Source organism: Alosa sapidissima, chromosome 19 (genome assembly GCF_018492685.1).
Source record: "Alosa sapidissima isolate fAloSap1 chromosome 19, fAloSap1.pri, whole genome shotgun sequence".
Taxonomy (NCBI): Eukaryota; Metazoa; Chordata; class Actinopteri; order Clupeiformes; family Clupeidae; genus Alosa; species Alosa sapidissima.
The window spans coordinates 19,399,371-19,412,577 of NC_055975.1; the positions used below are offsets into that span (position 1 = coordinate 19,399,371).

Genomic DNA, 13,207 nt, shown 5'->3' on the forward strand with positions numbered 1-13,207 from the left:
ACCAATGGCTGTGATTACAGTATGCCTGTGATTACAGTAATTATTCATTATCATACCACTTTCAATTGGTAATTGTTATGTTCCTTCTGTTTCTACAGTTGTTGAATAATTGAAACCATGGATGATCAACATAATCTACCGGATAAGATGGGGAAAGAAGTTCAACACTCTCCTGGGAAACAGCTACAAATTATGGAAGGTCTCAAAAGTAGACTGTATCCATACCAGGTTGAAGGTTTTGAGTTCTTTCACAATGCACACAGAGAGGGTAGAAAGGGTGTTATTTTAGCAGATGAAATGGGTCTTGGAAAATCTATTCAAGTCATCTCATTTTTGGCCAATTTTGCTCATCTGAACAAAAACATCCCAAGCATACTGTTAGTAGTGCCTGCAAATTTATTAGATGATTGGGTTAGCAAGATACAGGACTGGGCCCCTTGGATGAAATGCCTGAAATACCATCAATCAGAGCAGTGTCAAGCCACAAACCTGAGCAAAGTGAAAAGAAATGGAGGGTTACTTATCACCACATACAGCACAGTTGTCAGGCATGAAAAAGAACTGTCATATTTGCATTCTAGTCCCTATTGCTGGAATTTTGTGGTATTTGATGAAGCACACAGGCTCAAAAATGAAAAGACAAAGACCTACAAAGTGGCATTGTCGGTCCAAGCCCATTTTCGGATTCTTCTTACTGGCACTCCAATCCAGAACAATCTCAAGGAACTCTGGAACCTGTTGACTATTATTTCTGAGACATGCCTGGTGGGAACATACCAAACATTCAGGAAGAACTTTGAGAACCCAATAACTCGAGGGCGGGAGGCTGATGCAAGGGCAGATGAAAGGGCCCTGACTCAGGAACTGATGGAATGTCTCCAAAAGACAATGAAACCAGTCTGGCTCAGGCGCACTAAAGAAAAGTTGCCCAAGCTGCCAGACAAACGTGAGTTTGTGCTCTGGACCAAGCTTACCCCTGAGCAGGAAGCCAATTACCGTGACCAATTGTCAGTTAATAAGGCACCTGATGCCCCCTCAAATCTTTTGCTTTTACACAATTTGCGGAAGATCTGTTGTTGCTCCAGACAGTTTGATGGACATGATTTGAATTCTGCTGAATCCCAAACCACACATTCTGGAAAACTTGCCATATTGATCGCTATGCTGAAGAAACTTTCTTCTAAAGGACATAAGATTCTGGTGTTTTTTCAGTATATCAAAACACTCAAAATTGCCATGCACAGTCTTATGCAAACAGACTGGGGAAAAAGAACTGTTTTGTTCATGGATGGAACTGTTGCACTCCACCAACGTATGATGTTGCTTAAGTCCTTCCAGAATGGATCACAAAGCATCCTTTTGCTCACAGTTCAAGTTGGGGCTGAGGGCTTAAACCTCACAACTGCTGATCGTGTCATTATCATGGAACCTTCCTGGAATCAATCAACAGATGCCCAGGCAGTAGATCGGGTACACAGAATTGGACAAAGGAGAGAAGTGGAAGTCTATCGTTTGATCACTTGTGGGACAGTGGAAGAGAAAATATATCGTAGGCAGTTATTCAAAGGCTCACTGGCTCGACAGGCAGTTGGGGATGACCAGAATCCTTTGAGACACTTCACTCGTTCAGAGTTAATGGAGCTTAACAGTCTTGGAGAGACTCAATACTCTGCCACCCAGTTACAGCTGGAACATCATAATTCTAAACGGCTTAGTGCTGAGGAAATCCTCGGGAAGCAGTTAGGAGAACAGATTTCTGGCAGCATATGCGGGATTTCTGATCATGGCAAGCTTCTTAAGGCCAGTCAAGGTGAGGACTTAGAGGCAGAAATGGAAAAGCTGCACATTGCTGATGAAGTTCAGAGAAGTAAAGACAAGATTGATGGTGAGGCCCACCTCAACTGTCAAATAGCATTTGTTGATGCACATAGACATCATAACTATCCACGAAAATCACTGGGTGTACATCTAAAAGGGAAAAAGGTTTTCTCTAGAGAATCTGCTTATTCAAAACTGTACCATGAGAAATCTCCAGGGTTGCCTCGGAAATATAAATGCTTTTCCTCTCCATTCTCTGCTAGAGTACAGAAAAAAAGACGTAAAACATGTCCACTTAAGTATGATTCAGATCAAGGTTGTTATCCTGAAGCCACCCAAGCAGATAGAGGTGAAACGGGCAACTCTAATTCACCCAGAGATCCAGAAAATGCAGATGTTTTAACTCCAGAAACTACTTTCACAGATGACAGGTCAGAATCTAGTTTTGCAGACAACAATAGTCAACAAACTTCTACATGGCACTCTAGGGACAAAGATAGTGAAGTACATCCTGACAGCATAATTGAAGTGGACAGTTCAGATTCATTCACAGATAGTCCTATAAAGAACAGTGTGACAAAGAGTGCTGACATTGTAGACATCTCTTTAAATATAAGTATTATTCATTTATCAAGCCCCAAGGATGTGTCTACAGGTGCCAGTTTGCATTCAGCTGTTAAATCAAAGGATCAAAGATCAGATCTGACTGTTGTGCAAACTCCTAGATCAGCACCATTACCAGGAAACAACTCATTCAACTCTGCAATAACTTCTCTGCCCAGAACACTATGTATGGGGAAATCACCACAGATTCCAGATGCATACACTTCCAGTGATCCCATAGAGCCCCCCAAAGAAAAGGATAAAACAGGCAACTCCATTTTATCCAGTGATCCAGATGAGTCAAAACATATGCCTCCAGAAAGTATTTTCGGAGATAATAATGTTCCAGGAATCTATTTTAAATTGGAATCCAATGATGAAGGCAGAAAAACTGATCCCCACAGCACACAGGCACTTCAGTATGACATAGACCAAGGATCACTTTTAAAGGACAACACTCTCCGTATGATGGCAAATGATGCTCAGATTGGAGAACCACTGCAGAAAACCACAGATGAAGGTAGTGAGAGGAGTGAAATGAGCATCTCTGTTTCTAGCCCTCCACTGGAGAGGTCTGGAACACCCAATAACAACACAGAGTCTAGCTTATCAGACAACAACAGTCCACACAATCTTACACCAGACTCTGTTATTGAAGGTAATGAAGTTCAGCATTCTGATTCACTCACAGATAATACACGTGATGACATTGTTCTTGTGTCCCCGGAAGAGAAAAACACACTGAACCACACTGTCACAAATATTGATGACAGTAGAGCTATGACTTTAAATACATCTGGACAACATTGCCCTAGCCCTGAGCTTCTGGCAGCAACAGAAGTTACTTTACATTTTGAGGTAAAATCACAGGATCAAACACTAAAGCCTAGTGTGGCCCACAACTCTAAATCAAAAGCTTGCTCATCACCTGAAAGGTATTATGACCTTTTAAGAGAAGTCCATACACCAAAACAACAACAAAGTCCCTACCAGGCCCCCAAGTCATCATCACCACATCTGCAACCTATCTCCTTGTGTGATTACTCACTTACACCAGGATCCATATCTGTGCCCAGTACACCAGGCATGGAGGAATTCCTACAGGTTGCAGGTGTATGTGTTGGCAGCAATGCTGTAGATCCTCAAACAGAGAAGAGTAAAAAGGGTGGCTCTGCTTTATTCAGAGAGTCACGCAATTCAGATGACGGAGGTCCAGATGATGTTTTCAGAATTGGCAGCGCATCTGGAAACTCTGTAACAGTCAACTACAATGAAGAGTCTACTTCATCAAACAGCTACCGTACACCCAGTCTTATATTGGACTCTGTTGATGAAGGAAGTGAAGCTGACCTTGGTGACACCTATGAGGTGACCAGATTAGACTCTAACAAACAAGATGAAAGTGATGAGAGTGCTTCAGCATCCCTTGAAGAGACCAGTTCTAAAAAGGACAGTTTGATACTGATCACTGACACTAAAACTCTCACTTTAAATGTCATTGCTCCTCCTTGTGCAAGCCTCAAGACGGTGTCTATAACAGATAACAGTTTGCCTTCAGATGTTGAAACACAGGATCCAGGACAAGAGCTGGGTGATGCTAAGACTTCTAGACAAGAACCACCACCCATAATAAGCTATGAAATTTCTGCAGAGGTTCAATCAAGAGAAGTGTTGAGCCCTACCCAGGTCCTTACACCACTTTCATTATTTCCATCACCTGTTGTCTTTCCATGTGATCAGTCACTTACTGCTGGGTCCATGTCTGTGCCCGGTACACCACACATGGAGGAAACACCACAGGTTTCTGTTGTAGGCCCTGATGGTGATAGTGAAGCCCCCCAAACAGAGGAGTGTGAAGGAAAAAATGGTACCTCATCCAGAGATCCACACAAATCAGATGACATACTTTCAGAACATGCTGCTGGACATGACAGTGTAGTGGAAAACAGACATGTCCACAATACTGCAGCGAATAATTTAGCAGACATAAGCATTCCACAAAACCTGACACCGAACTCCAGTGACAAAAGCAGAAGTAAAGATCTGGAGGCAGAATTTGAAAAGTTTCACACTGGGGAGACTGAATACGAAGCCCACCTCCAATGTCAAGAAATGTCTGCTGATGAAAATGATAAGAGTCCTGATCATTGTAAAACTATGTTACCACAAAAATCACTGGGTTTCCACCTCCAAGGGAAGAAAAATTACGCAAGTGGCAATGGTCGCAATAGTCCCAGTGTTAATGTCTGTAGAAAATCTGTCATCAAACCAATTTATTCAAAACGGCACAGTGAGAAGACTCCAGGGTTGCCTCAAAAATATATATGCTTTTCCTCTCCATTCTCTAATTCAGCTATGAGGAAGAGACATAGTGCACGGACACTTCAGTATGACTTAGACCAAGGATCTGTCCCTCTTTCAAAAGCCAACACTCTCTGTATGATGGCAAATGATGCTCAGATTGGAGAACCACTGCAGAAAACCACAGATGAAGGTAGTGAGAGGAGTGAAATGAGCATCTCTGTCTCTAGCCCTCCACTGGAGATCTCTGGAACACCCAATAACAACACAGAGTCTAGCTTATCAGACAACAACAGTCCACACAATCTTACACCGGACTCTGTTATTGAAGGCAATGAAGTTCATCATTCTGACTCACTAACAGATAATAAAAGTGATAACATTGTGCTTGTGTCCCCGGAAGAGAAAAGCTTACTGAAACACACTGCCACACATATTGACAGTGGAACTTTTACTTCAAATACAAGTGGACACAGTTCCCCAGGCCTTGAGCCTGTGACAGCAACAGATGATACTTTATGTTTAGAGGTAAAATCACAGGATTCAACACTTAGTGTGGCTCATACCACTAGAACAAAAGCTTGCTCATCACTGGAAAGGAATTGTGACCTTTTAAGAGAGATCCAGTCATCAAAACTATTACAAAGTCCTTACCAGGCCTCCAAGCCATCATCTCCACATTTGCAACCTATCTCCTTATGTGATTACTCACTTACACCTGGATCCATCATGTCCCATGTGCCCAGTACACCAAGCATGAAGGAATTCCCACAACTTTTAGGTGTATGCCTTGGCAGTAATGCTGTAGACCCTCAAACAGAGAAGAGTGAAAAGAGTAACTGTACCTCATTAACAGATTCCAACAATTCAGATTGCATGCTTCCAGAAGGTATATCCGAAATTGGCAGATTATCTGAAAACTCTGGAACAGTCAACTACAATGGAGAGTCCCGTTCATCAGACAACAACTGCCCACTCAGTCTTATACTGGACTCGCTTGATAAAGGCAAGAATAAGATGGAGAGTTTGGTACCGATCAGCAACACTGAAACTCTCACTTTAAATGCACCTTTTCTTCCTTGCTCAAGCCCCAAGGCTGTATCCGTAACAAATGCCAGTTTAGATATAACATCACTGTATCCAACTTCAGAGCTGAATGTTGTTTCAGCACCACCACAATGGATGCCACTGGAGACTGTTGTAGAGGATGCAGTAGTAGACACGAGAGGTGATTGCTGGTTGTCCTCTGATCAGCTGGATATATGTTCATCTAATAGATCGGACTTGGTTTCCAGTGATGAAACAGACCAAAATCTCATGGAAGAGACTGTTAATGATGTGAAATCTGTCTCTTTAAATGTCAACCGTGATGGTTCCCCAGGGTCTGATACCAAAGCTATCCTGATAACACACAGCACATTTTTTGCAGAAATTCAATCACTAGGACAACTGGATCCTACCCAGTCTACTAAGCCATCTTCACCAACACTTCCCTTATCCTGTGACTCGCTCACTTCTAAATCAATGTATTTGCCCAGTGCACCACACCCATGCAAAACACAACAGGCTTTAGGTGCATCCCACAGTCCCAAAGAAATCATACATGAACCAGAGATTAAAAATAGTTTGGCTAGTAGAAAAACAGAGACCCTAGTTGGGTTCCATACACCCAGTCTTATACTGGAATTTGTTGATGAAGGACGTGAAGCTGACTTTGGTGACACCTATGAGATGGCCAGGTTAGACTCTACCAGACAAGATGAAAATGATGAGAGTGCTTCAGCATCCCTTGAAGAGACCAGTCCTAAAAAGGACAGTTTGATACTGATCACTGACACTAAAACTCTCACTTTAAATGTCATTGCTCCTCCTTGTGCAAGCCCCAAGACTGTGTCTATAACAGATAACAGTTTGCCTTCAGATGTTGAAACACAGGATCCAGGACAAGAGCTGGGTGATGCCAAGACTTCTAGACAAGAACCACCACCCATAAAAAGCTATGACATTTCTGCAGAGGTTCAATCAAGAGAAGTGTTGAGCCCTACCCAGGTCCTTACACCACTTTCATTATTTCCATCACCTGTTGTCTTTCCATGTGATCAGTCACTTACTGCTGAGCCCATGTCTGTGCCCGGTACACCACACATGGAGGAAACACCACAGGTTTCTGTTGTAGGCCCTGATGGTGATGGTGTAGCCCCCCAAACAGAGGAGTGTGAAGGAAAAAATGGTACCTCATCCAGAGATCCACACAAATCAAATGACATACTTTCAGAACATGCTGCTGGACATGACAGTGTAGTGGAAAACAGACATGTCCACAATACTGCAGCGAATAATTTAGCAGACATAAGCATTCCACAAAACCTGACACCGAACTCCAGTGACAAAAGCAGAAGTAAAGATCTGGAGACAGAATTTGAAAAGTTTCACACTGGGGAGACTGAATACGAAGCCCACCTCCAGTGTCAAGAAGTGTCTGCTGATGAAGATTATAAGAGTCCTGATCATTGTAAAACTAAGTTACCACAAAAATCACTGGGTTCCCACCTCCAAGGAAAGAAAAATGATGCAGGTGGCAATGGTCGCAATAGTCCCAGTGTTAATGTCTGTAGAAAATCTGTCATCAAACCAATTTATTCAAAATGGCACAGTGAGAAGACTCCAGGGTTGCCTCAAAAATATATATGCTTTTCCTCTCCATTCTCTAATTCAGCTATGAGGAAGAGACATAGTGCACGGACACTTCAGTATGACTTAGACCAAGGATCTGTCCCTCTTTCAAAAGCCAACACTCTCTGTATGATGGCAAATGATGCTCAGATTGGAGAACCACTGCAGAAAACCACAGATGAAGGTAGTGAGAGGAGTGAAATGAGCATCTCTGTCTCTAGCCCTCCACTGGAGATCTCTGGAACACCCAATAACAACACAGAGTCTAGCTTATCAGACAACAACAGTCCACACAATCTTACACCGGACTCTGTTATTGAAGGCAATGAAGTTCATCATTCTGACTCACTAACAGATAATAAAAGTGATAACATTGTGCTTGTGTCCCCGGAAGAGAAAAGCTTACTGAAACACACTGCCACACATATTGACAGTGGAACTTTTACTTCAAATACAAGTGGACACAGTTCCCCAGGCCTTGAGCCTGTGACAGCAACAGATGATACTTTATGTTTAGAGGTAAAATCACAGGATTCAACACTTAGTGTGGCTCATACCACTAGAACAAAAGCTTGCTCATCACTGGAAAGGAATTGTGACCTTTTAAGAGAGATCCAGTCATCAAAACTATTACAAAGTCCTTACCAGGCCTCCAAGCCATCATCTCCACATTTGCAACCTATCTCCTTATGTGATTACTCACTTACACCTGGATCCATCATGTCCCATGTGCCCAGTACACCAAGCATGAAGGAATTCCCACAACTTTTAGGTGTATGCCTTGGCAGTAATGCTGTAGACCCTCAAACAGAGAAGAGTGAAAAGAGTAACTGTACCTCATTAACAGATTCCAACAATTCAGATTGCATGCTTCCAGAAGGTATATCCGAAATTGGCAGATTATCTGAAAACTCTGGAACAGTCAACTACAATGGAGAGTCCCGTTCATCAGACAACAACTGCCCACTCAGTCTTATACTGGACTCGCTTGATAAAGGCAAGAATAAGATGGAGAGTTTGGTACCGATCAGCAACACTGAAACTCTCACTTTAAATGCACCTTTTCTTCCTTGCTCAAGCCCCAAGGCTGTATCCGTAACAAATGCCAGTTTAGATATAACATCACTGTATCCAACTTCAGAGCTGAATGTTGTTTCAGCACCACCACAATGGATGCCACTGGAGACTGTTGTAGAGGATGCAGTAGTAGACACGAGAGGTGATTGCTGGTTGTCCTCTGATCAGCTGGATATATGTTCATCTAATAGATCGGACTTGGTTTCCAGTGATGAAACAGACCAAAATCTCATGGAAGAGACTGTTAATGATGTGAAATCTGTCTCTTTAAATGTCAACCGTGATGGTTCCCCAGGGTCTGATACCAAAGCTATCCTGATAACACACAGCACATTTTTTGCAGAAATTCAATCACTAGGACAACTGGATCCTACCCAGTCTACTAAGCCATCTTCACCCACACTTCCCTTATCCTGTGACTCGCTCACTTCTAAATCAATGTATTTGCCCAGTGCACCACACCCATGCAAAACACAACAGGCTTTAGGTGCATCCCACAGTCCCAAAGAAATCATACATGAACCAGAGATTAAAAATAGTTTGGCTAGTAGAAAAACAGAGACCCTAGTTGGGTTCCATACACCCAGTCTTATACTGGAATTTGTTGATGAAGGACGTGAAGCTGACTTTGGTGACACCTATGAGATGGCCAGGTTAGACTCTACCAGACAAGATGAAAATGATGAGAGTGCTTCAGCATCCCTTGAAGAGACCAGTCCTAAAAAGGACAGTTTGATACTGATCACTGACACTAAAACTCTCACTTTAAATGTCATTGCTCCTCCTTGTGCAAGCCCCAAGACTGTGTCTATAACAGATAACAGTTTGCCTTCAGATGTTGAAACACAGGATCCAGGACAAGAGCTGGGTGATGCCAAGACTTCTAGACAAGAACCACCACCCATAAAAAGCTATGACATTTCTGCAGAGGTTCAATCAAGAGAAGTGTTGAGCCCTACCCAGGTCCTTACACCACTTTCATTATTTCCATCACCTGTTGTCTTTCCATGTGATCAGTCACTTACTGCTGAGCCCATGTCTGTGCCTGGTACACCACACATGGAGGAAACACCACAGGTTTCTGTTGTAGGCCCTGATGGTGATGGTGTAGCCCCCCAAACAGAGGAGTGTGAAGGAAAAAATGGTACCTCATCCAGAGATCCACACAAATCAAATGACATACTTTCAGAACATGCTGCTGGACATGACAGTGTAGTGGAAAACAGACATGTCCACAATACTGCAGCGAATAATTTAGCAGACATAAGCATTCCACAAAACCTGACACCGAACTCCAGTGACAAAAGCAGAAGTAAAGATCTGGAGACAGAATTTGAAAAGTTTCACACTGGGGAGACTGAATACGAAGCCCACCTCCAGTGTCAAGAAGTGTCTGCTGATGAAGATTATAAGAGTCCTGATCATTGTAAAACTAAGTTACCACAAAAATCACTGGGTTCCCACCTCCAAGGAAAGAAAAATGATGCAGGTGGCAATGGTCGCAATAGTCCCAGTGTTAATGTCTGTAGAAAATCTGTCATCAAACCAATTTATTCAAAACGGCACAGTGAGAAGACTCCAGGGTTGCCTCAAAAATATATATGCTTTTCCTCTCCATTCTCTAATTCAGCTATGAGGAAGAGACATAGTGCACGGACACTTCAGTATGACTTAGACCAAGGATCTGTCCCTCTTTCAAAAGCCAACACTCTCTGTATGATGGCAAATGATGCTCAGATTGGAGAACCACTGCAGAAAACCACAGATGAAGGTAGTGAGAGGAGTGAAATGAGCATCTCTGTCTCTAGCCCTCCACTGGAGATCTCTGGAACACCCAATAACAACACAGAGTCTAGCTTATCAGACAACAACAGTCCACACAATCTTACACCGGACTCTGTTATTGAAGGCAATGAAGTTCATCATTCTGACTCACTAACAGATAATAAAAGTGATAACATTGTGCTTGTGTCCCCGGAAGAGAAAAGCTTACTGAAACACACTGCCACACATATTGACAGTGGAACTTTTACTTCAAATACAAGTGGACACAGTTCCCCAGGCCTTGAGCCTGTGACAGCAACAGATGATACTTTATGTTTAGAGGTAAAATCACAGGATTCAACACTTAGTGTGGCTCATACCACTAGAACAAAAGCTTGCTCATCACTGGAAAGGAATTGTGACCTTTTAAGAGAGATCCAGTCATCAAAACTATTACAAAGTCCTTACCAGGCCTCCAAGCCATCATCTCCACATTTGCAACCTATCTCCTTATGTGATTACTCACTTACACCTGGATCCATCATGTCCCATGTGCCCAGTACACCAAGCATGAAGGAATTCCCACAACTTTTAGGTGTATGCATTGGCAGTAATGCTGTAGAACCTCAAACAGAGAAGACCGAAAAGAGTAATTGTACCTCATTAACAGATTCAAACAATTCAGATTGCATGCTTCCAGAAGGTATATCCGAAACTGGCAGATTATCTGAAAACTCTGGAACAGTCAACTACAATGAAGAGTCCCGTTCATCAGACAACAACTGCCCACTCAGTCTTATACTGGACTCGCTTGATAAAGGCAAGAATAAGATGAACAGTTTGGTACAGATCAGCAACACTGAAACTCTCACTTTAAATGCACCTTCTCTTCCTTGCTCAAGCTACAAGGCTGTATCTGTAACAAATGCCAGTTTAGATATAACATCATTATATCCAACTTCAGAGCTGAATGTTGTTTCAGCACCACCACAATGGATGCCACTGGAGGCTGTTGTACAGCAAACTTCCACAGCAAAATCATGCTCTGGAATGAAAATGACACTTGAAGAGAATTGTAAAGCTGTGGATGTAAAAACATTCTTAGACTTCTCTAAAGAAATGTTGGATGCAATTGAGGATCTGAATGAGGCCAAAATGGAACTTGCAGATAAGAGTGAATTAGATAATGCTAACAGTCCTCACAAACCTAAGGCTGAATCCACTGGCAATACCAAGGTTGCTCTTGATGAGCCTGCACCACACAGTTTTACAGATAAAGTTATAATAACAGTGACTCACAATACCAGAGCAGATTTATCTTTGGTAAAATTAGAGGATTCAGTAGTAGACACAAGAGGCGATTGCTGGTTGTCCTCTGATCACCTGGATATTTGTTCATCAAATAGATCTGACTTGGTTTCCAGTGATGAAACAGACCAAAATCTCATGGAGGAGACTGTTGATGATGTAAAATCTGTCTCTTTAAATGTCAACCATGATGGTTCCCCAGGGTCTGATACCAAAGCTATCCCCATAACACACAGCAACTATTTTGCAGAAATTCAATCACTAGGACAACTGGATCCTACCCAGACTACTAAACCATTTTCACCAACACTTTCCTTATGCTGTGACTCACTCACTTCTAAATCAATGTATTTGCCCAATGCACCACACCCATGCAAAACACAACAGGTTTTAGGTGCATCCTACAGTCCCAAAGAAATCATACATGAATCAGAGATTAAAAATAGTTTGGCTAGTAGAAAAACAGAGACCCTAGTAATTAGTATTGATGAACATACCAAGAGACTGGCCAAAAGGAAAAAGAGGAACAAAAGTCTGTCATTTCAAAGGAGACTAACGTATTTCCCCTCAGTGTTCTATCGAAAACACATAAAGAAAATAGTTGTATCAAAACATAATGATCAAAGTCCTCAACGGTTACAGTCATTCTGCAAGACAGAGAGAACAACTGACCCAGAATGCATTGTTTCTCATTCAGAGGAGTCTGTGTCTAGGCAGTGGAAGGTTGCAGGAGTTTCTGCTTCTTTAATGTCTACTAATTGTTCATCTGCATTAGCTTCAGATATAGACATTTCTGAGTCAGATCATTTCAGATCAGGCAATAATGCTGAAGGTGTTGTGAGTGCACATGTGATGCATCATGACATTACTGAGCCTGAGCTAACACCAAAGAGAGAATGCTTCCGTTTGCTCCGACAGTTGAAAGATCTGTAAGATGTTTTACTCTGGTGTAAAATAAAACACTTTTTCAAAAAGTTGAAAGCAGATTTCCCAAAGTCAGATTTCACTAGTGGGGTCTCCCTTGAAACCCCACTAGTGAAATATGACTTTGGGAAATCTGCTTTTAACTTTTTTGCTCCTTATAAGTGGAACAAACTGCAAGAAAGTCTGAAACCAAGCCTATTTGAATCAGTTGATCATTTTAGGTGTTTTCTTAATGACATGGGTACAGTGCTCCTGTTTGAGGGACAAGAAAAGAAACCTCGTTTTTATTTGTTTTATGTTTTTATTTAATTATTTTATTTTTTCTATTCTGTTTGTTCTTACATTTGTATTGTATTCTTCTTGGATTCAATTTTGTATTTTTGTACTCTGTCTTCTTTGGACTGTTTGTCATCAGGGATTTGCTGTAAAAGAGCTCTCTATGCTCAGTCAAATTTCCCTGAATAAATAAATTACATAAATAATACATTACATAAAATGAACAATCTTAAGCATTTTGAGTTTCATTGCTTACCATTTTGAGTTTCATTGCTTACACTTAAACACACTCACCTTCCCGTGAGAATATACTTTAAGATATAAACTTCACTGATAGTTTTTTTTTTAATGCCTTTAGTTACATCATCTGTTATCCTTGGACATCTTGCAGCATCACATTGTAGTTCACAGTCATGTAGCAGTTCATTGTGATTTGTCATGGAGTAAACTTGCTGATTACTAA

At 41.7% G+C, this 13,207-nt stretch overlaps 1 protein-coding gene across 4 annotated transcripts in view; it reads left to right on the forward strand.

Moving 5' to 3' along the window:
• LOC121692864 overlaps nt 1-12,977 on the forward strand; it is a 31,686-nt gene extending 18,709 nt beyond the window's left edge. The window contains exons 4-5 of one of the 4 annotated variants that reach the window (XM_042071838.1): nt 99-8,560; nt 11,225-12,977. In XM_042071838.1, the coding sequence (XP_041927772.1) occupies nt 118-8,560; nt 11,225-12,477 (9,696 nt within the window). In that variant the 5' untranslated portion in view covers nt 99-117 and the 3' untranslated portion in view covers nt 12,478-12,977. Of the gene's footprint in view, nt 1-98 lie in introns of all 4 variants that reach the window. The other 3 variants (XM_042071836.1, XM_042071837.1, XM_042071834.1) reach the window with 3 other exon arrangements.
• Nucleotides 12,978-13,207: the final 230 nt, after the last annotated feature.